Genomic DNA, 24,074 nt, shown 5'->3' on the forward strand with positions numbered 1-24,074 from the left:
CAGAGCAAAACTGAGTCAGGGTAGCTGAGCAGGACAAAGGCAGACCCTTACAAATGAAAATTCAATGGGGGTCTTCCACAATTTGAACAGTCTGTGTTGAGTACCTCAGGTAGACCTTTTTGCCTCCCCTCTGAACAATCAACTGGTAAAGTTCTGCTGCAGGACTCTATGCAAGAAGCCCTAGAGGACAGATGCCCTTTTCATTTCTTTGGACAGGAATGTTCCTGTATGTTTTTCCACCCTTTCCACTGATATCCAGAGTACTTTGGAAGTTTCAGAACGAATCCCTCACAATCATTGTAGTGATTCCCTTCTGGTCCAGGCAGCAGTGGTTCTTCTTTCTTTTGGAATTAGCTAGGGGAAAATACCATAAACTTTGTCATAAATTGGATCTACTCGCACAAGAACTGGGGATGTTTGATGCATCCCAACCTCAGATGACTTCATTTCACTGCCTAGATGACAGGGTCTTAATACCTTTTAGGTACATGCTTACTGGGGACATGCATTAGGCACTAATGGAGGCAAGAACGGATGCTACTGGAAAATCATATATAAATAAATGAAAAAGGTTTTCTAGTTGGTGCCAACAAAGTAACCAGCACCCACTCTGGGCTAGTGCTTCTCTGGTTTTGCAATATTTGAGTGTTACTTTCCTATGGCTGGAGTTTCTTCTCCGTCAAGGTTCATTTGTTGGCCATTTCAGCACATCTGCCAGTGAAACCCCCTCTTTCAATACATTATCATGTCAAAATTATTTGAAAGGGTTATTACATAACAGACCTAAAAGAAAATCCATGGCTCCTTGGGATCTTGTTTTTTTTATTAGAGAAGTTAACACCTTGAATTTGAACCAGCTTATCTGACTGACTTGAGGTTTTTATAGGTTCATGGGTAGGTACTAGGCTATCGGCCCAAGGGCCTACGCAAGCCTAGCCAACAAGTTTCCATAGCTTACGCCACCCAAGAAAGTTATTTTCCTGTGCTACTGTCCAGCAGAGACATAAGTGATCCCCGGGGTGCATTTCCTATTTCCCATCCACTCATCAAGATTTCTCAAGTGCTAATGAAGAACTTTGCTTGACATAGATGGGTAGCTTGTTCCAGAGTATAGAAAGTCTCTGGGACAGGAATCTATCCCTCCAGCGTGTCCTGTTTATTGTGGTGACCAAGTTTAGGTCCCTAGAGTGTGTAGCTTGGAGGGATTGGGATTTCTTTAGGTGTAGCATGTCCAACAGCTCTGGGTTTGACATAGCTTTATATGTTAGGCAGAGATCACCTCGAAGTAGGTGATATGCTATGGAGTAAAGCTGGAGTTTTTTGAGGCGGTCAGTGTAGGGCATTTGTTTGAGGCCAGTAATCCTCTTTGTGAGGTACTTCTGTGACCCTTCCTGCTGCTGCAGATGTCTTGTGAGGTACATTCCAAAAGGGGCGTTGTACTCTATATAATGGGTCTTATGAGTGATGAGTAGAGGGGAACAATGACCTATTTTTTTCTGGATAACCCTTTTATGATGAGGTGTGCCACATAGAAGGACTTCTGACTACTGTGGCGATGTGACTATCAAAGGAGAGACTCCTGTCCACCTGAGTCCCAAGGTCTCTTATCACGCATTCGGTGTTAAGTAGATTGCTGCCTATGTGGTAGTTCATGGGTACAGAGTTTTTACCAAAGGGAATGACACTGCACTTTTTGGCATTGAGCTTGAGGCCATGGCTTTGACACCAGGCATCTGTCTCAGTGAGGCTGTTCTGTAGGATATCCATATCATTTGGGGGCTTGACTATGGCTCCTAGTTCGCAGTCATCTGCGAATTTCGTTAGCCAGAGGCCTTCTGTGTTAGCCTGTACTTCAGAGAAGTAGATACCAAACAGGCGAGGTCCCTGGACGGAACCCTGTGGTACTCCACTTGTCCACTGCTTTGAGGTGAGATTTGGAGTCTGCAACTTTTACAGTGTAGGTTCTGTCACTGAGCTAGCTGGCAACCCATCTTGTGACGTAGGGATTTATACCTAGTTTAGTGAGTTTAGCTATAATTCCAGAATAGGGGATGGTGTCGAAAGCCTTGGCCCGAGGTCAAGATAGGCTGTGTGAACCACCTTACCCTCATCCACGGCTTTGGTGACTGCCTCAAAGAAGTTGATCAGGTTCAGGAGGCATGATCTGCCTTTCACAAACCCGAGCTGGGCGGGATCCAGAGTTTGGAGGTTACCGATGTCTTTGTTTGAGTTCCATGATGATACGTTCCATGGCTTTGCAGACCAGGCTCGTCGGGCTAATAGGTCGATAGTTCCTGGGATCAGTGGTGGCTCCCCCTTTGTGGAGTGGGATAATTGTTTGCTGTGCACCATTCAGTGAGCACAAAGCCTGATGCGAGGCTATTATTGAACATGGTGCTTAAGTGGGAAGCCAGATCGTTCTGACATCCTTTTAAAATGCAGCCTGGGATGTTATCCGGTCCCGTGGATGCTGTGTTTTTGGCTTTACTCATTGCTTTGACCTCTACAATAAGAGTATCAGAGTTGCAAACTATTACAGTGTGTCAGCCTTCTCATTTTCCTCAGAGGTAGGGTTTTTTGAGAACTAATCCTCCTCTTACACCAGTAAAATATTCTGGAACAACATCAGTTAATTTCTTATGAAGGTAAAAAGAGATGACCTGTATCAAAACAGACCATTTCCAAGTGGTTGTCTCAGGCTATCACCTTTTGTTCCCACCACAGCAGAACTGTTCCACATAGGGTCAAGGCACACACTAGGCCTTGGCTTCATCTGTCTTTTTATAAAAGGTTGTACCCTAAGTATTCTTGAAGTTCAGGCCCTGACCTTTTTTCTCACTACAGCTTCCCAAGTGTTTGCCAGGTACATGGCTATTGTAGCAGTATACCTCAGGCTACATGGGATTGGTGTGTTTGTGGCTAGATGCGACTGGCTGCTTGCTTACCCCATCAAGGGAATGACTCAGTGCCAAAGACCACTTATCTGTCCTTGGGCATATCCATAAACTGAGGAATCCATCCTTCAGCTGACTTGGACCATTCATTTCATCATTTGCCACCTAGGCACAACAGTCTCCAGTTAGAATTCAGACACTATGGGACTCCATTCAAATACCGTACTGCTTGATTCATCCTGCAGCTGCCCTAGTCCTCAAACTTCTTGGACTGATGGTATCCTCTATACTGACAGTGGAGTTAACTCATTTTCATATGGGAGTAGTACTGTGGCATATTAAGGCTTAGTGATCTGAGGTTTCACAGCCTCTTTCAAACCCCATTACCATAACCAATCTTTGGAAGGACCAGTTACATTGGTGGCTAAGTTTTCCCTGCATTAATTCAAGAAGACCCTTTGTTGACCAATGGTCTCCCAAGCTGCTTTGTGCATATCATTGTTTGCCCCTGATACCTGGGTTTCTACAGAAAGCTCTAAGATGCAAAGGGAACCGTAATTCTCATCGTCCCCTACTGGCCTAGACAAATTTGCTTTCTGTTCTCAAAACTTTCCATCAGGGAACCACCCCCTTGAACCTTTGATCTCAAGCAGGATCTACTATCCCTCCCATATGGGAACCCTCTGTCTGATCTGCACAACCTCAGACTAACTGCTTAATTTCTCCAGTTCCAATGATAGTCCGTGACGCAGCCTCGTCTGTTAATGTCAGAATCTTATCTGCATTTTAGGAGGAGTCCACTCCACTCACAAGCTGTACTGTGGTAAGTGTTTCGCAAATTGGGCATCACAAATCATTGACCTTTCCTACACTTTTATTCAGACATACTACAATATATGGCAAATATGTTTGACTCTGGTTCCAGTTTTTCTACTGTCAAAGTACAATTGGCAGTGCTCTCTCATATGTTCTTCGTGTTTCACTGTTGCAGTCATTACATTTGGGTAATCTGCTGGCAGGTTGCCCTCAGTCGGCCTGAATTCCAAAGTCTTGGGTCCTGCGTCAGTTGCTGTCTTCTCTTCCATGATGTCAGGCCGTCGGGGGTATGAAACATGCAGCCGACGCCATTTTCATTAGTTTTTCTTGCCGCGCGGTGACTGAAGCAGAAGCATTTCGCAATTGCCGGTCGGCCAACTACTGAAATATTCGAGTTTGAGTTTCAGAACCGAAGTCTTCACTAAAGCTAAGTACCCCGTTGGGGAAACTTTTTCTTGCTTTTTACCGATGTCAGAAAAAGTTAATAATTGTATTACTTGTGGGAAGCAAATACCTCATAAGGATTTCCATTTATATTATATTCCTTGCCTAGGCCCTGATCACAACGTGCCTGGCTGTCGATTTTGTGCTAGATTTCACCAACGCACTATTAAGCGTCAGTATATTTTTGCATCAAAGTATTTTGGAAACAGATTTGACTACCCAGGAATGTCGTTGGATAGCAATCATACTACCGGAGTACATAAAAAACGCAAAGAAAAGGATACAGAAAGGCAGTCGAGATCCAAAACCGACGACAAAGCTTCTCCTAAGCCAGTCGCTGGTTGGCCGATACTCAGTGAGGTGCCTTTGCAGCCCCTGATACCCCCTACCTTCGAGTCCCAGGCCTCTACCGACACCCATGTGGAGTCCGGCATGCCGCAAGGTACTCTAGGTATAGGACTGACTGATGTATCTCCCTCGGATGGGTCCGGAGCCGCTGAGCAGGCACCGGCTTCTGAGGGTGTATTTAGACCTCAACATTTGTACATCAAACCAACGACAGCTGCAAAACTAAAGACAAAAGCAATTTCTAAAACTAAAAAAACGACTCATGAGCCATGTGCACAGGCCTCCATGCCTAAAAAACAGATCATCAAAATGGCTGAAAACTTCATTACCTTGATCAGGGGTACCCATCCCCCTCCATATAAGAGACCTAGGCAAGACACTGATTATGAATCTTCAGATCAGCTTTCTATTTCTTCTGATTCCTCTTCTGATCAGGAATTATCTTTACCTCCCTATGAAGATTCTGATGCTGAGGAAGTCTATTCCATCTGCATCTCCTCCTGAGGATTATTCGTTTGGAGAAACCTTGCATACTTTGAGGGAGCATTTTCACTGGGAGAGTCAAGACTTCTCAGAATCAAAAAAGAGGCTCAGTGATTTCCTTCTCCCTCAGCACAAGCCTTTACCCATTCCCCCAGTTTTAGACATTGTGGATGATGCGTTTTCGGAGTCGAGCTTGACCCCTGACTCCTTACCTCCAGCTCCCAGTAAGCCTGACTGATATTACAGGGTCCCTGACTCACATAAATTTTTATTTAGAAATCCTGCTGCTGATCCTGAAATTATTTCACAGGGTCCAAAGGGAGTTACGGCCTCAACAGCAAAAAAACCCTCCCCCTCTGACAGGGATTCAAGGGCACTGGACAGATGGGGAAAAAGGGTTTATACATCTGCAACCTTTGCAATCAGGGCCTTAAACTGTCTATTTCATACGCTTAAGTACCAACATGTTATGGGATTGCTGAAACAGAAAATGATGTTGATTTCAGAATGTGCAGAAAATAAAGAATTGCAGGAATTATTGCGTGCAGCTGAACAAGTTGCAAAGCATACTTTGCAATGTGGTTTTAATTCTTTGGAGGCCTCCTGCAGGGCCGCAGTTACTGGATCTGTGATTAGGAGGCATGCCTGGCTAAAGGAACAAAATTTGCCTGACCATGTTAAAGCTAAATTGCTAGGTGCACCTTTACAGCATGATTCTCTGTTTGGTATTAAGGCAGAAGAGGTTTTAAAGAAAATGGAAGACAAAGCTAAGTCTATGTAAACTGTTAAAGACTTCTTAAAGTGCAGCCACCCAGATTCAGTAGACACTGGCCTACAAAAAATTGGTCCTTTCCTGTGTCAGACAGAGCTCAAAGGGGAAAATCCAGACACCCTAAGGGTTCCAGATACCAGGCGCAAGACTCATACAGGTCTAAGCAATGGGGCGCATCCACCTCCAAATCTGGAGGAGATGAAGCGCAAACCTGCAGAAAGCAATCCCAATGACTTCCCTCTGCCTACTCCAAGCACTTATCTTTTGGCAGCACCCATAGGGGGAAAATTAGCACTTTTTGCTCAAAAATGGCAGTTAGTAACCCAGGGCAAGTGGGTACTAAACATCGTATCACAGGGATACAGATTCCATTTTCACACTCTTCCATTGACAAATGGTTGGCCAGATCTGCCAAAAAATCAATGGGCAGAGGCACAGAAACAGGTTACATCCCTCATGGATATATGGGGTCCATTCAAGCAGTACCAGAACAGGAAAAGGACAAGGTTTTTACTCAAGACTGTTCTTGGTACCCAGAAAGGACAAGGCCTGGCAGCCAATACTGGATTTATTGATTTTGAACACATACCAAAATTCAAAATGCTCACTTTGCAGCAGCTTCTGACCATGCTCGTCAAGAATGATTGCCTGGTGACTTTAGACCTCAAAGAGGCATACATGCATGTCCCAGTAAGCCAGTCGTGCAGAAGATACCTCAAATTCAAGGCTGGCTTAGTGCATTACCAATTCTCTGCACTGCCCTTTGGCTTATCTACTCGCCCAGGGTCTTTACAAAGTGCCTGGCACCAGTAATTGCATTTTGCAGATAAAGAAGTATACAAATATATCCTTACTTGGATGACTGTCTCATTCAAGCAGAAAACAAGGACACTCTTCTACGACACCTGGCATTTGTGAAAAGGCTTCTAACGTGCCTAGGGTACACAATAAACGAAAATAAATCACAACTGGTACCCCCTCAAATGATAACATTCCTGGGTGCAAGCTTGAATACAACTGCCCAGATGGCTTACCTCACGCCAGACAAACAAAGACAACTGACTACTTACTTCAAACTGATGGCAACAAAAACCCAGTCCAAATTCTGCAGGCTCTGGGCTTCATGGCATCCTGCATCCTACTAATTCCATATGCAAGACTGCATACGAGGAAACTTCAATGGTACCTAAAAAGTTTATGGAGTCAACATTCACACAGTCTGGAAACAATGATTCCTCTCATTCCCTGCTTGCATCAGGAGTTTCTATGGTGGGCAAAGGCCTGTCACCAAAACATGGGATGGCCCCTTCACTCTACCCCCGACCAGCCAAACCTTAACAACAGATGCATCAGATTATGTCTGGGGGGCCCACATGGCAGGAAGATGCATTCAGGGCATATGGGCACAAAAACAAATGCATCTACATATCAACCAAAAAGAGATGCTAGCTGTTTAAAATGCCCTAACAGCCTTCAAGAACTTACTTCATCCAGGACAATTACTGATAGACTGACAACACCACAGTCATGTGGTATATAAACAAGCAAGGGAGCACACACTCGTACCCCCTTTGCAGATTAGCCATGGCACTGTGGGACACAGCTTTGACCTACCATATACATCTTCAAGCTCAATTCCTGCCAGGAAAACAAAACACACTGGCAGACGATTTAAGCAGAAACCTTATGGATCCTCACGAGTGGAAACGAAATCCACAAGTCTTCAGCATGATAACAGAGAAATTGGGGAGCCCAGACATGGATCTATTTGCCTCTCCTCAAAATTATCAATTGAAAAGATTCTGCACACGGATTTATCACAGACAAGCATGGAAAGTGGACGCCCTATCCTTCAGTTGGAAAAACTATCGGTTTACACCTTTCCTCCTCTGCCTCTTCTACCCAAGGTCCTCCTAAAAGTCAGACAAGAGAAGCCGAAGTTGATATTAATTGCCCCGGACTGGCCCCGCCAATACTGGTACCCAATCCTAAGGAACTTGTCTCAATACCCAGCTTGGACCTTGCCTCAAAGACCACAACTACTGTCCCAGCAAAACAATCAGATCCTGCACAATCAACTACAGACCCTGAACCTGGCAGCATGGCTAATCATGTAATCATACAAACAACACCTCTCAGTAAAGCTGTGATGGATGTAATTTTGGAAGCCAGAAGGCCTAGTACTAGAAAATCTTACGCTGACAAATGGAAGAGATTCTGTGCTTGGACTCGAGCACAAGGAACTGATGCAGCAGAACACGTATTCCTCAGATATTACAATACTTAACTGAGATGCTTAAAGGCCTATCTTTCTCATCAGTCAATATCCATTCCTCTGCCATTTCGGCTCATTACAATACAGAGCCACCAATCTTTTCTCATCCTTTACTAAAACAGTATCTTAAAGGAGCCAAAAATTTTAGGCCTCCTAGAAGATCACCATTACTTGCATGCGACTTCAATTATGTGTTGGAAAAGCTCACCCTACCTCCATTTGAACCAGCTACTACCGCTGATATAAAGTTCTTATCATGGAAGACAGCTCTGCTACTAACAATTACTTCAGCAAGAAGAGTTTCAGAGCTACAAGCCCTCATGGCTGTAGAGCCTTTTATCATATTTTACCAAGATAGGGTGTCTCTGAGGATAAATCCTACTTTTATGCCTAAGGTGATTTCCAGTGTGGCTCTTAACCAAACAATTCACTTGCCAACTTTTTATCCAAATCCACAGAACTAAGGGGAGAGAATTCTGCATTCCTTGGACATACACAGACAGCTAAGATTCTACTTGAGCAGGACTAAGGCTCTAAGAAAAACTGAGCAATTACTAGTGTCATATGCTGCAGGATCAGAAGGAAAAGCTATTTCAAAGCAGACAATTTCAAAGTGGATAAGCCACTGCATCCGTTTCTGCTACTTACACCATGGTAAACCTGTGCCCAAGAGCATTAGGTCTCATTCCACCATATCTATAATATTGCTACCTTTTTGGGGGCACCTGACCTCGGGGGCAAGAAAAAGTAAAGAAAATTGCGGCGGCTGCATGTTTTATATCCCTGACGACCTGACGTCATGGAAGAGAAGACAGCAACCGATGCAGGACCCAAGACTTTGGAATTCAGGCTGACTGAGGGCAACCTGCCAGCAGATTACCCAAATGTAATGACTGCCACAGTGAATACACTCGAACATCTACATTTATGGCAAATGTACTCAACTGTACTTTTCACACTATCTGTGACTCACTGTTTGGCTTCTCTTAAACTCTTGAGAAAGGCCTTGTAAAGCTTTTCTTCAACCTCCAGTTAGAGAGCTAGTGCCTACATGGGGTCAATCCAGCATCTTCTCCACACTAGCAGTTTCTGTACTGGAAAACATTGTCCTTGGTTGGTATAACTTCTGCCGAAAGTGTTGTAGTATAAGGCACTGTCTTCTGTGTTCTCATACTTTTTCATAAGGACAATGACCTTGTTGTACTAACCTCTCGTTTGTCCCCAAGGTGGCTTCTGATGCAAGCATAAACCTGTCAATTCCCCTTAGTCATTTTTCCAAATCATTCAGATAAAGGTGAATACATTTTGCATACTTTGGATGTACAGAGACAGTTGAGATTATACCTGCAAAGAGCAAAACCCTTTAGGAAAGACTCAACTTTTTGTTTCCATTGGAGTTCAACTTTTTTCAAGAGTGTCTAAACGCATCTTTTGTGGGTGTCTTTCTGACTATGCTTTTCAAGTGTATTCCATTCATAATCACCAATTACCAAGCAAATCCAAAGCTCATTCTATCATGTCTGTTGCCACTTCAACAGCCTTCTTCAGTTTGAGATTGCTGCAGCAGGCGCATGGTCTACATTGCAGACCTTTGCTAGGCATTAGAAATTAGAGGCTATCTCAAGGTCTGAGGCTTTTTGGAGCCACTGTCCTCAGAGGTCTCCTGTCATAATTGTTCCTAAGTGTCTTGTAGCTGGGAATGGACAGAATGGATGTATGGGATACAGTAGCTGTGTACTTACTGTAGTACTATATCCTTTCATCCTTGATGTTCGTGCATACAGCTGCAGTCATAACAGATGGGTTCTCTTGCCGTCAGGCGGGTCCTCGGTCGGCCGAATTCCAAAGTCTTGGTCCGGCGTCGGTTGTCGTTGCTTCTTCCCTGACGTCAGTGCGACAGGGGTATAAAAGAACCAGCCGACGCCGTTTTCTTCAGTCTTTCTTGCCGCGCGGTGCCCGAAGCAGAAGCAGTTCGCAAGTGCCGGTCGGCCAGCTCCAGAAGTTACGAAAATTTTGCAACCAAAGTCTTCTTGAAAGCTAAGTACCCCGTTGGGGAAACTTTTCTTGCCTCAGACCGATGTCAGACAAAGTTAATAATTGTATTTCATGTGGGAAGCAAATACCCCATAAGGATTTCCATTCCCTCTGTATTCCTTGTTTATTTATTTATTTATTTTATTTTATTTTACATTTGTTAACCGGGCTAGTCTAGCTGGATATATGTCCATTTTCAGTAGAGGCCCGGGGAGAAAAGCTCCACACACAAATCAATATAAAGAGACATACTAAACAAACTTTAAGTATAATAAGAATATACATTTAGTAATAAGAACAACAAATACCTAAGGCACTTACAAATATTATACTAGGTCAGTAATAGCATGACATTAAATAATCTAAAGATTAGCACTTAGTTTTCAATAATCTGTCAAAGAGAAAGAGGTAAAGCAGGAGATTTAAAGGGATTAATGTAGTAATACAAGAGAGGAAAAGAGTGAGAAACAGTAGTCAAGTAAGGAGATGGAGTAGGAAGATGGAATAGAGGGTAGGGGAGAGGAAAGGAAGAGTTAGTCAGAGCATAAGAGGAGAGCAACAGAGCAAGAAAAAAGAAATAGTGTGTATAGCTAGTAAGCACAGAATATAGTTAAGGTAGAGTGGGGGGAGAGAAGAAGGTTAATCAGGAGTCCTGCAGGAACACAGCCAGTGGTTTTGGAAGTACAGTTTGATTTTTTTGTTTGAAGAGTGGTAAGGAGGAGATTAGAGTGATATCAGTGGGTAGGAGATTCCATGTCCTACCTACAGTATTAGTGAACAGAGAGTCACCAGCTAAGTTATGGGATTTTACAGATTTGGTCATAAGTTTAGAAGAAGATCGAAGGGAGGTAAGATTGTTATAAGGGATTAAAAGTTGAGAAAGTATTGGGGTGTTCTCCGGTTGGTAGAGTATCTTGTGGGCAATAGTAAGTTGTGAGATAAGACAGTTTTGTAGCTCTAGCCAGCCTAGGAGTTTTAGGTTATGACAGTGATGTGTTCTGAAAGGGTTACTGGTGGCAAAGCGAGCAATGCTATTATAACAGGTTGCTAGTTTATTTAGGTTAGCCTTTTTAAGGTTAGTGAAAATAGGTGAGGCGTAAAAGAGAGTAGATATCAGATGGGAGTGGGCGATAGTAGCTCTGGTAGAAGGTGTAAGAAATGGTTTAATACGGTATAATGAACCTATTTTTTTGTTAACTGTTTTGATGATGTTATTGATGTGTTGATCAAATGTGAGATTGTTATCAATGGTTATTCCTAGCAGTTTAGTTGTGTCAGGAGAGATGATAGTGGTGTCATTGGACAAGATGTTGAAGTTTAATGGGGAAGCTCTAGTGGTAGGAGTGAAAAGGAGAAGTTTAGTTTTTTAGCATTGAGGAGTAGGTACCGTCTAGAAAACCAAGTTTCTACAGTGTTGAAGGTAGTTTGAGTTAAGAGAGAGAAGCTCTGAAGAGGTAGATGCTGAACAAATAATAGTGGAGTCGTCAGCGTATTGGATGCAGGTAGCTTGAGGGATTACAGTGTTAAGATTGTTTATGTAGAGGGAGAAGAGAAGTGGCCCAAGAATGGAGCCCTGTGGGACTCCAATAGAAACAGGCAATAAGGAAGAGATATGATTGTCCCAAAGAACGGCTTGTTGTCTGTTGCTTAGATAGGAAGTAAACCATTTTAAAGCCAGGTTATCAAATGACAGGGATTCAAGGATGTTAATAAGGGAAGAGTGGTTCACCATATCAAAAGCTTTAGAGAGGTCAATGAATAGAGCAGAGGAGACAAGGTTGGAGTTACGATAGTTGTTGATGGTGTCAACAAAGGAAAGGAGGGCAGTGGAGGTGCTATGGTGTGGTCTAAAGCCATGTTGGCAATTGGCTATAATGTTGTGTAAAGAGAGATACTGTACAAGTTGCTGATGAATACATTTTTCCATTATCGTAGCTAGGTGAGAGAAGAGCAATGGGTCTAAAGTTGGTGTAGTCAATAGAGTTACCACCTTTGTGTAGTGGGATGATATGAGAGACTTTCCATATATCAGGTATGGTTCCCTCTTGGATAGTCCTATTTATGAGTATAGATATAGGGTATGCAATCTGTTTAGCAGCCTTTTGAAGGAAGAGAGAAGGGAGTTTGTCAGCAGAGGGGGTGCAGGGTTTCAGTTTGAGAATAAGCTTGTAGATGAAAGAGGTAGAGATGTGCTGAAGAGTGAAGTTGTTGGGGGAGGCAAGATTACTTGGAGGGTAAAAGTTATTGGTGTTTAGTTGTCTAGCAAGGGATTGAATGGTTTCTATAAAAAAGGAGTTAAAAGCGTTTGCAGTATGGCTAGGGGTATCTGGGTCAGCGTTTAGAGAGGAGGGAGTTTTAGCTGTTCCAGGAGAAAGGAGTTTGTTGATAGAAGACCAGAATTGTTTGGGTTTATTTAAATGGGTTTCTTGTAGTTTACAGTAGTAGTTCTTTTTGTCAGAGATTATAGCTTTTTTTGTAAGATTTCTAAGTTGGCAAAAATGAAGAAAATCGGAGCTGATTCGATGGTATCTCCATTTGGCCCAAACTTTATTTTTAGTTTGAATTAATTTCTTTGTTTCCTTTGAGAGCCATGGGGCTGTATTAGACTTTATTCTAATAGAGCGTTCAGGGGCATGTTTATCCAATATGGAAAGGAAGGTAGAGTTAAAGAAAGATACTGCTTCATTGAGAGGAAGAGATTTCAAGAGGTTCCAGTTGCATGTTTTGAGTTCATTTTGAAATAAGTCAGTTTCAAAGTGTTTGGTAGAGCGTATTTTTTTAATGTTGGGGAGGTTTTGATAGTCAGTCTTTTCCCTAGAGATATAGGTTAGGCAGTGGTCACTGAGGTCATCAGGCATAGTTCCTACCTTATATGAAACATTGGCTTTGTTTATGAGTATCCAGTCTAAGATACTCTGTTTCTTACTTGGTTTATTAAGCCTTGTTAAAGTGGTAATGGATTGAGTAAAACCATGTAAGTTTATATGACAGGAGGGATTTTCATTATTAATGGTATTCCAGTCTATATTAGTCACCCAGAATAATAGTTTCTTGGGGGTAGTTAGAGGAAACCCAACAGAGGAAGTCTTCTAAGATAGGTATATTGTTGCCTGGTGGAATATACATGCAGATGATGTAAAGGGCTTTTTGTGCATTTAATTGAAGTTTAGCGATGATGGCTTCAGCTCTAGCATCCTGAGTTGGACAGGCTGGGAGGGTGGAGATGCTAAGATGGTTCTTAAATAGAATTGCCACTCCACCACCTTTACGCTTAGAACGATCAAGCCTATATAGATTATAGCCTTGGGGTGTAATCTCAGTATCTTTTGTTTAGGCCCAGACCACGACGTCTCGGTCTGTCGCTTTTGTGCTACATTCAACAAACGCACCATTAAGCGTCGGGCGGAGTTCGCCCAGCATTATTTTGGCAAAAAATTTAACTATATTATGTCGTCATATACTCTGACTCCAGTTTTGTCTAAAAAGCGCAAAGATAAGGACCGACACACGAGGTCCGCGGCCTCTACCGACACCATGCCAAAGCCGACTACACGTGGTCCGGTTCTCAGCGAGGCGCCTACGCAGCCCCTGACTACCGACGACACTTCATTGGCAGTGTCTCCTGTGCCCGAGGTCGCAGGCTCCTCAGCCCACACCCCGACTACAGATACCGAAGCCAATCTTGGCAGTGAATCTCAAAATATGGACAGATCTACCTCCTCTCAAGGTGTCTTCAGACCTTCCTCTTCTTTTTCCATCAAGGCTTTCACTAAGTCTAAAGCAACCATGCATTCCAAGAGACAAGCTACACAGGGCCCATCTCCAGGCCCCATGCCTAAAAAACAGATGCTTAAAATGGCTGAGGATTTAATTACTCTTATCAGGGGTTCTCAACCCCCCCCCCCCCGGACAAAAGGCCCAGAGTGGAGGAAGAATCCCCCTCCTCTGATCAGGGCTCTATTATATCAGAGCACTCTGATGAACAGGAACATTCTTACTCCCCTTTTGAAGAATGTGATGCAGTGGAGTCCATTCCCTCTGTATCCCCCCCCCCCCCAGAGGATTACTCATTTGAGGAAACTTTGCATACCTTAAGGGAATACTTCCACTGGGAAGGCCAAGATTATTCAGATTCCAAGAAAAGGCTTAGGGAATTTCTCTTGCTACCTCCTGTCTTGGACATACTAGATGATGTGTACTCGGAGGTTTGCCTTAACCCGGATTCTGTACCTCCAGCCCCAGTCAAGCCTGACAGGTACTACAGGGTTCCTGACTCACACCAATTTCTATACAAAAGCCATGCTGCTGACCCAGAAACTATCTCACAGGGCCCCAAGGGAATTAAGGCCTCCACTGCTAAAAATCCATTACCTTCCGAGAGAGATTCCAGATCCTTAGAAAGGTGGGGAAAAAAGGTATATACCTCGGCCACCTTAACCAATGAGGGCATTAAACTGTGTCAGTTCCATATGCTAAAGTACCAACAGTTTTTGTTATCACAATTGAGAAGTAAAATGTCACAACCTGAACAACCAGACTTGAAGGAGTTGCAGGATTTGATGCATAGTGCAGAACAAGTGGGTAAACATACCTTACAATGTGGTTTTGATGCTCTAGAGGCCTCATGTAGAGCTGCTGTTACAGGATCAGTCATATGTAGACATGCCTGGCTCAAGGAACAAACCTTACCAGATCATGTCAAAGCTAAATTACTAGATGCCCCTCTACAAAAGGATGTATTATTTGGTGCTAATGCTGAGGAGGTATTAAGGAAAATGGAGGAAGAGGCTAAATCAATGCAAACAGTGAAAGATTTTCTACAGGTACAACCCCCACGTTTCAGTAGAAATTGTCCTTCCAAAAATTGGTCCTTTCCAGCCACGAACAGACCCCAAAGAGGTAGATACAGGCGCCCGAGGGGCAGAGGGCAATCCCAAGGATCGTTTAGAGGCAGACAATGGCAAGCTCCTACACAAAGAGGTGGTGAGGATAACTCACAACCATTCAGAAAGCAAGCCCAATGACTTTCCCCTTTGCATTCCAAGCAAGACTCAAATGGCAGCACCCTTAGGCGGAAAACTGGCATTATTTTCAAAAAATTGGCATAATGTCACAAAAGACAAATGGATCCTAGACATTATAAACAGAGGCTACAGATTCCATTTTCACACTCTTCCAAAAATGAGAGGCATGCCAAACCTGCCACACAATCAAAGGGCAGAGGCACAAAGACAAATTTCAGATCTCATAGACATGAAAGCTATTCAAGAGGTACCTACGCACGAACAAGGTCAAGGTTTTTATTCCAGACTATTCCTGGTACCAAGGAAGGGAAAATATTGGAGACCTATTTTGGACCTATCCATCCTAAACACATTTCTACTCGTGCCAAAATTCAAGATGCTCACTCTACAGCAGCTTCTTCCCATGCTGGGCAAGGAGTCTTGGCTGGTAACATTGGACCTCAAGGAGGCATACCTGCATGTCCCAATCAGACAAAATTGCAGAAGATACCTCAGATTTCTTGCAGGTTCAACCCATTATCAATTCTCTGCATTGCCCTTTGGCTTATCTACTGCGCCCAGAGTATTCACGAAATGCCTGGCATCAGTAATTGCCTACTGCAGACTTCAAGGGATACAAATATACCCCTATTTGGACGACTGCCTGATCCAAGCGGACAGCAAGCACATTCTTCTGAAACATCTGGCGTATGTAATAATGTTGTTGAATTCTCTGGGATACACAGTCAACAAAAAGAAATCAAGGCTAATACCCTCTCGGAAAATAATTTTCCTGGGTGCCAACTTGGACACAAACACCCAGATGGCCTACCTCACGCCAGAGAAGCAGGGGCAACTAACTCAATACTTCAGAACACTAGCAAATTGCACCAGGCTGACTGCAAGGAAAATCCTGCAGGTTCTGGGATTCATGGCATCTTACTAATCCCATGTGCAAAGCTGCATATGAGGAAACTTCAATGGTACCTGAAAAACCTATGGTCTCAACCCAGCCACAGTTTGGAAACAATAATACCACTAATTCCATGTCTTCAAAAGGAATTTCTGTGGTGGGCTCAAGCATGCCAAACAAACACAGGTCTCCCATTCAGCAAGCCTCAAGCAAATCAAGTCATCGCAACAGATGCCTCGGACTACGCCTGGGGGGCGCACATGACAGATCGGTGCATTCAGGGCAAATGGTCCCAAAAAGAAAAGCACCTTCACATCAATCAGAAGGAAATGCTAGCAGTAATAAATGCTATTATAGCTTTCAAAGACCTTCTGCAACCAGGTCAACTATTGATAAGGACGGACAACACCACAGTAATGTGGTACATAAACAAACAGGGAGGAGCCCATTCATACCCCCTATGCAGACTGGCCATGTCACTTTGGAACATGGCCCTGGACTTACAAATCGAACTACAAGCACAGTACTTGCCAGGCAAGGAAAGCACGCTGGCAGACAACCTAAGCAGAAATATGACAGATCCACACGAATGGAAGTTGCATCCTCAAGTTTTTACAGAGATAATTCGAGCATGGGGAAGGCCAGACATAGATCTCTTTGCCTCCCACAAAAATCACCAATTGACAAAATTCTGCTCAAGGATTTGTCATCCAAAGGCCTGGAGAGTGGACACTCTCTCTTTCAGTTGGACATCAATGACAGTTTATGCCTTCCCACCTCTTCCTCTGCTGCCCAAAGTTCTATTAAAAACCAGAGCAGACAGACCAAAGATGATTCTCATTGCTCCGGACTGGCCAAGACAACACTGGTACCCACTCCTGAGGAGCCTGAAGCATTCCTCACCATGGACCCTGCCTCTAATGCTTCTTCTGACTCGGCACAGCTTCAAAACTCTTCACAGTCAGCTAAAAACACTCAATCTAGCCACATGGAAGATTCCTTAGCATCACAGCAGACCCTACTCTCCAAGGAGGTGCAGGATGTTATTTTGGAGGCCAGAAAGCTTACTCCGCAAAATGGAAACGGTTTTGTGTCTGGAATGAGAAAATGGGCCAGGATCCTGGAAAACTGAATTTACCTCAAATATTACAGTATCTAGCTGAGCTGCTTAAGCAGTGGACTTTCATTCTCCTCCATAATCCATGCCTCAGCCATTTCTGCAGAATACAACACTGATCCACCCTTATTCTCTCACCCCCTCTTAAGACAGTTCCTCAGAGGGGCTAAGAATCTAAAACCCCCAAGGAAACAACCAATACCTGCTTGGGATCTCCATTTCATTCTAGAAAAGCTGACCTTGCCTCCTTTTGAGCCAGCTGCCTCATCAGATTTGCAATATTTGTCCTGGAAAACAGCTTTCCTTCTGGCTATTACCTCAGCTCGTAGGGTATCGGAACTACAAGCTCTCATGGCGGTGCAGCCATTTATCTTCCATCAGGACAGAGTTTCCTTATGAACCAACCCGTCCTTAATGCCAAATGTGGTATCCAGGTTAGCTTTGAATCGGGCTATACACTTACCTACCTTTTATCCTAATCCTCAAAACTAAGGGGAGAGATTGCTACATTCCTTGGACATCCACAGACAACTGCACTATTATTTGGACAGAACAAAGCCTTTCAGAAAATCAGAAGAGCTCTTTGTGTCCTGTGCTATAGGAGCTTAAGGAAAGCCAATTTCCAAACAGACAATCTCAAAATGGATAGCCCACTGCATACGCTTTTGCTATTCTTTTCATGGCAAAACTGTACCTACAGGCATCAGATCTCACTCCACAAGGGCCACGGCTACCTCTGCAGCTTTTCTCAGAGGAGTTCCTACCAAAGATATTTTGGAAGCAGCCACTTGGAGTTCTGTGCATACCTTCTCCAAGCACTACCACCTTCCATTATACTCCAAATCTAGAGTGGGCTTTGCCACTGCAGTCTTGCAGGGCATTCTGGCTCCTCCTAGTTCCACCTAGTGCCTACCACCCCTTTCTTAGCTTTGGGAGTCTACCCATCTGTTATGACTGCAGCTGTATGCACGATGAACATAGTACAGTTTTGTACCTACCATAAATGTAGATGTTAGAGTGCTAATACAGCTGCAGTCCAGGTTTCCCTCCCTCCTTCCCCTCTTGGGACAGGCCTATTGGCTAACACCTCCTCATGCAACCTGATTGGGGTATTCATTCTTGATGTATTTGCTTGCACTACTGTATTTTGATTATATGGCATTGCTTTCTTACACAAATTTATGTATTGCCTTCCTTCTGGGAGCACCTGACATCTGGGGCAAGAAAAACTGAAGAAAATGGCGTCGGCTGGTTCTTTTATACCCCTGTCGCACTGACGTCAGGGAAGAAGCGACGACAACCGACGCCGGACCAAGACTTTGGAATTCGGCCGACCGAGGACCCGCCTGACAGCAGGAGAGCCCATCTGTTATGACTGCAGCTGTATTAGCACTCGAACATCTACATTTATGGTAGGTACAAAACTGTACTTTCTCCTGATATGACAACCCTCCCTGCTTCTCCCATCTATTTCCACTTTGTAGGACCTGGAGGACACCAGTTTATTTTCCTAACTGCTATGAAAGCTGGCCTTTATATTCTTCGCAACAAACTCAGTCTGAGGTAGATTCGCAACACTAGGACATTATGGAAAGGCCAATGTAAAAGGGCTTAAGGCTGGAGCACTAGTTTTCCTGGCTCAGATCCAGCGAGTGGCTTGAGGGTACAGTAGTTATATCGGATGAATGTGGATGAAATGATCCAGTGTTGTCATAAGTATTTAACTACCATTTATTCATTAGAGTTTTTCTGCTGCAGAGCTAGCCACCCGCTGGTGTAAACCTTGGCTCTAGATTGTCACTGTTGAAGTGACATCCCAACCCCATGTGCAAAAATGGGGAAGAAAGGGTTGTGGGTGGATGGATTTAGTCGTTTAAGTATTTTTTCTGCCCCCCATGAAAAACTTATTGCTGAGGTGTCAGAGGAAATCAGGTTTGTACTATGGAAAGTGCTGATCTGTACTAGCAGCGAAATTCCACGCTTCTCTGCATAGCTTTCATGGAGTAGAGGATAAATGGTACTTCTAAACCACTCCTCTTCCTTCCTTGGATTAAGGTTCTGGTGGGAAGGGGCTGCTCAAAGGTCTCCACACTTTTCTTCCTTTCAAGTAAGGAACTCTGCCTTCCTACAGGCCCTCCTTGGTTAGGGAAGGGTTTTTCAGACTCCTTATTGCCATGAGTGAGGGATCCATTTCAGGGCTGAGGGGGAAGCTCCTGTTTCCACCTCTGGTCAAGAATTCAACTGCATTGAAGTTCTGGCTCTGATGGATTATGGGCTGCAGTATTCTATCAAGTGGGTGACTGTGGCTGTGCCACTTCCATAGTTTCCTATTTCCTACCAATGGCGAAAAGATCAGCCCATATTGTGACAAGCAGTCCCAAGGTGGCAAGTTGTTCTGAGGTGGTTGTTTACAAATGCCAGATAGCAGGAATGACTTAACAGAACAACCTTGGTAGATAACACTTGGAATAACAGTCACATTGCACTAGTTTGAAAACTCATCTTATAAATGATTTTTGAGATGTGTGCATGCCTTTTGCTAAGGCTAAAACATTGAAGGTGCATCTGCTCCTGATGGTGTTGAAGCATGGCCATGTTTCTAATTTGTGCAGGGTTCATACTTGGGAATGGGAGTTGCTGCACTTTCTGCCGCTTCATGTCATGAGCTTCTCTAGAGATTTAGGTGAGCATCCTGGTAAGGGTTGGGGAAGGGGGGGGCTTAGTCAGATTTTTTCACTTTCTTTCGGGGAAAATTATTTTGTCGTCTGGGGTGGAGCCCTGCTAGCCTTTGTCCAGGGTCTAGCAGGGGTAGTTGGGAGATGCTGGAAGTCTGCATTCAATAGGAAAAAGTTCTCTAGTGCTGGGACCAGTAAACTCTGCCTGTCCGGTCATTTGGCTGCAGACATCTGGGGCATCTGTTTACCTATTTTTGTTTCTGCACCCAGTAGAGTTGGAAGCAGGTTTTTACACTGTTTGACTTGGGAAGAAGAGGCAGCTATGCATAGTGTGGGTTATCTCTCATTCCTGAGTGATTCTCCCCTGAAGATGTTAAATTTCTGGTTCAGCAGTTATTTTCGTTTGGGGGAGACCACATTTGGTGGTTTCTCTTCTTCCAAGTGTCCCAGTGCCTTGGGATCAGATATGGATTTCTTCCTACCCTATGGGAGGGCCATCCTCTCCATACCCCACTTATTTTGAGGAGGAGTTTCCCACTCCCTACTTATATCCTCCTGGTTTGCTGAGAACAGGACCTGGGAGGAGTGAGAGGGCTCCTTATTTCTGCAAGTGACTTTAGGGAGTCCTTCCACTAAGCATTTTGGTACAGTAGTTGAGGTACAACTCATCCCCCTTGCATCTGTGCCATTGGGCAGCTTTCTGCAGTGGCTCTTGCCAAGATTTTTTTTTCTTGCATAGTAGTTGCCAGTTTGCTTGTTAGTGCTGGGGGCTCCAGCAGTTTCTTCCCATGCAGCCCTCCTTTTTCTGGCTTTGAAATCAGGCCTTTGTGATTTGTTGTTTCAGTACTGAACCTTATAACTCATCCTTTGAGTGGTTTTCTGGGTTGTTACAACCAGGTAGCTTTACTGTTTGAGAATCACCCAAGCCATAGGACTCGTCAAGAAAGATCTGTGTCATTAACGGGCATTTCTTAACTGTATCAGTTAATCTGTGAAAGAAGGTGCATTGTGTTTGGTCAAGAATCCCCTCTCTTCATCTTTGTGTAAGTTGGTGCTTCTTTTCAGCTTTGTATCTTTCTAAGCTGGCCTGTAAGATACATGTATGTTACTTGTTGGCAGTTTTGGAGTCGGATCTTCATTGTTGCTTCCCAGGAATATAGCTAGTAACAGGAGAGTTCACTAAATGGTGTTATAGTGATCAGTCTTTAGTCAGTACATGTTAGCTTGACATGTATAAAAGCAGTTATTTTTTGTCTCTGAGGATAGAATGTTCACGAAAGAGATGTCTGGTCTTGCTTCATTTAGAAGGCAAGCCTGTGGGGCCTATTGATGATTGCGTTAGAGAAGGTGCGAATGGATTTTTTTATATGCTGAGTGTTTAATTTAGATTGATTTTTACTTTTTCAGAACTCGAAACATTTTGGATGATTTTAGAGAAGCATATTACTGGCTGCGTCAGAACACCGATGAGCATGCCCGTGTGATGTCCTGGTGGGATTACGGATACCAGATAGCAGGAATGGCTAACAGAACTACCTTGGTTGATAATAACACTTGGAATAACAGTCACATTGCACTGGTATGAAAACTTATTTTGTAAGGGATTTTTGTGATGTCTGTCTTTTGCTAAGGCAAAAAACAATGAAGGTATGATTATCTTCAGGTATATGTTTATAGCTTCTCATGTACAACTTATCTTAACAAGGCAGCATTTATATTCTATTAACAGATGCAATTATAAGTGTTTCTTTGGAAGAGATTCCATATTTCTTAAAATGATAGCTGAATTTTACTTGTTTGGCCTTTTGGCAGTTGATTCCATTGTGTGGCTGTAAAATTTTTTATTTGTTGATCTAAGTTTTTATAAGGCACCCAGGAGAGATTAGTACACAATGTACACTTTTTAGTCAGCATTTGTATTAGGTAATGTTAAAAACTGTAACCAAGTTTGTGTGCTTAAGATTGTATTGTAGACTCTAAAACTTGAAAGTTAGATTTAAGCAGTCATTACTTTGGAAAATTGTATTAATAGTTTAGTTTTCATTATAATTGTGTTTTTCTTCACTAATATAGTAAAGAAAATTAAAAATTGAGTGGAATTGTTTTACTTCTTTACAGGTAGGAAAGGCAATGTCTTCAAATGAAAGTGCAGCTTATGAGATAATGAAGAGTTTGGATGTAGATTATGTACTGATCATCTTTGGCGGTGTGATTGGATATTCTGGTGATGATATTAACAAATTTCTTTGGATGGTCAGAATAGCAGAAGGAGAGCATCCAAAGGATATACGGGTAAGGAAAATGCATAAAGTCTAATCTTTGCAAACTTGATCTGTATTTTTTAAGTTGCTGTATGCATGGAATGGCTTTCCTAAGGAAGCTGTGGAATTAGAAATCGAGGTGCACTGAGGAAAACATGATATGTACAAGATAGTTATGTTTGGGTTTATAAGGATGGAGGATCTTGGTTAATAATGGAAGTGGTGCTTATTCATTAAATATGGTAATGAAGGTAAAGTGGGCCAAATAGTCTTTTTTTATATATAGCTCCGGGCAGAAGGATTTTAGTTTTTGGTCCTACATTCTTTGTTCTCAGAGTAGAGGTAATGGGTACTACCACTGAGTTGTCATTTGCGAAAAAATAAGCATGACACTTCAGTATAGTGAGCATGCTGCAAACACCAAAACACTTCCCTTGTTTAATGCTGTTACATACTTTGGTAATAGTAGAGACATAGCTAGGGTGGGAAGAAAGGGGCAGCTGCCCCAACTGCATGTTAGGATGCGAGAATGAGAGATGCTGGTCAGTCAGTACAGAATTTAATTGTGGTATTGTTTTTGAAGTGATTACTGAAGAACTGAACCTTATGTGTAAGCTGTTAGCAAGTCTTTTGCTACTGATATGTCAAGAAAGTAGTCTAAAGCAGCAGGACCTTTTTACTCCTTAACTTATAGTTGAGGGGTGCCAGATTTAAGGAATGGTGCTAGATAAGCCAACTTGCTATGGTATCAGTGAGAGATTTTGCTGCTTTTTGCTGACTTTTTACTTTGACTACAGTTGCCGTTTTGGAATGGGAGTTAGTAGTGGAATTTTTACTTTTTGTAGCTGTTTGGAAAATGCACATTTCTGGCTTCTGTAAAAATTAATGTATTGCGTTTAAGACTGTGCAATTGTATGATATTGTAAACTTGCTGCCAGACCCATTTGCACTCGCTCTGTTTCACCCCTGTTTCTGCCCCTTAAAGGGCGATAGCTGAATTTGTTAATAATAAACCTCAACAGTAAAAACTAGAGAGAGATGTAGTACTGTCTAGTAAATACAAGACACTGATAAAGCCACATTTGGAACACTGTTAGTGGTTTGATAGCTGTATTTGAAGAAAAAAGAAGTTGTAAGACTGGTAGACAAACTTATGAAGAGGATGTATAAGTGATCAAGGGCATAAATGACAAAAAGGAAAGAAAGGGATTGGAGGGTCATAATTTCAATACGGAAGTTCATTCATTTGCATGCTTTCTTTGCTGAGGCTGGTACTTGATGAGATAAGGCCTTTCACTCCCTGAATGTGGGTACTTCAATGCACAGGTTTTGCTTTGAAGCGAGTGCATACATTTAGGAAGCTGAAGTAGCTGCTTTTGTTATAGGGAGGTGGGGGTAGATGTTGAGCAATGTGTTCCGAAGTGGGTAGTTAAATTATTATATCTTTTGTCATGGGTAGCTTTTCACCCTTTGGAAAATAATGTTGTCAAAGACCACTTAATTAAAGGCATAGTTGCTTCCAGTGCTTGCTTCATAAATGTCAGTTACTGTTATTTGTGCCTTAACCAATTAGGTTAGTGGGTCACACCTTTGGTACTCCTTGTGTGGACTCCAGTTCTAGAAAATGTTGCCTCCCTTAGAAGCTCAGTACTTGGGCAGCATTTTGAGCATTTCTTTTTTAGCTGTTCTTTGACTATTTCCAAGCTAATGTTTTTACACTTTTGGTATTCTGCTCCGTCATAAGGAGAACAAGGAAGTTTCCCAATATTAGAGTAAGTATATCATCATTTCACAGATCTTTCTGTTCCCTTAGCTTGGCTGGTCCTTCCATCTGGCAACTGCTAATAAAATTCCCTTTAAGCTGCCGGAGTTTTTTTTTTTTTTTTTTTTAATTGTTGCCTTGGTGGTTGAATGGCAGCTGGCACTCTGATAGGCATCTTGTAGTTTGGAATACTGTAGAGTATGTGCACCCTCAAGCACAGGAGCTTTTGATTAATTTGATATGGTACAGAAGAGAAAATGGACCTAAGCATTAACCA

The 24,074-nt window shown here is 42.9% G+C and overlaps 1 protein-coding gene across 1 annotated transcript in view; it reads left to right on the plus strand.

The window, feature by feature from the left end:
* The window catches only part of STT3B (STT3 oligosaccharyltransferase complex catalytic subunit B), a gene marked incomplete in the record, with an annotated part of 781,351 nt that overhangs the window by 611,371 nt on the left and 145,906 nt on the right, over positions 1-24,074 (plus strand). The window contains 2 exon segments of the mRNA XM_044066668.1: positions 21,182-21,353; positions 21,893-22,066. Of these exon segments, the coding sequence (XP_043922603.1) occupies positions 21,182-21,353; positions 21,893-22,066 (346 nt within the window).

Source organism: Protopterus annectens, chromosome 3.part1 (assembly GCF_019279795.1).
Source record: "Protopterus annectens isolate FY-2018-M chromosome 3.part1, PAN1.0, whole genome shotgun sequence".
In the NCBI taxonomy this organism is placed as follows: Eukaryota; Metazoa; Chordata; order Ceratodontiformes; family Protopteridae; genus Protopterus; species Protopterus annectens.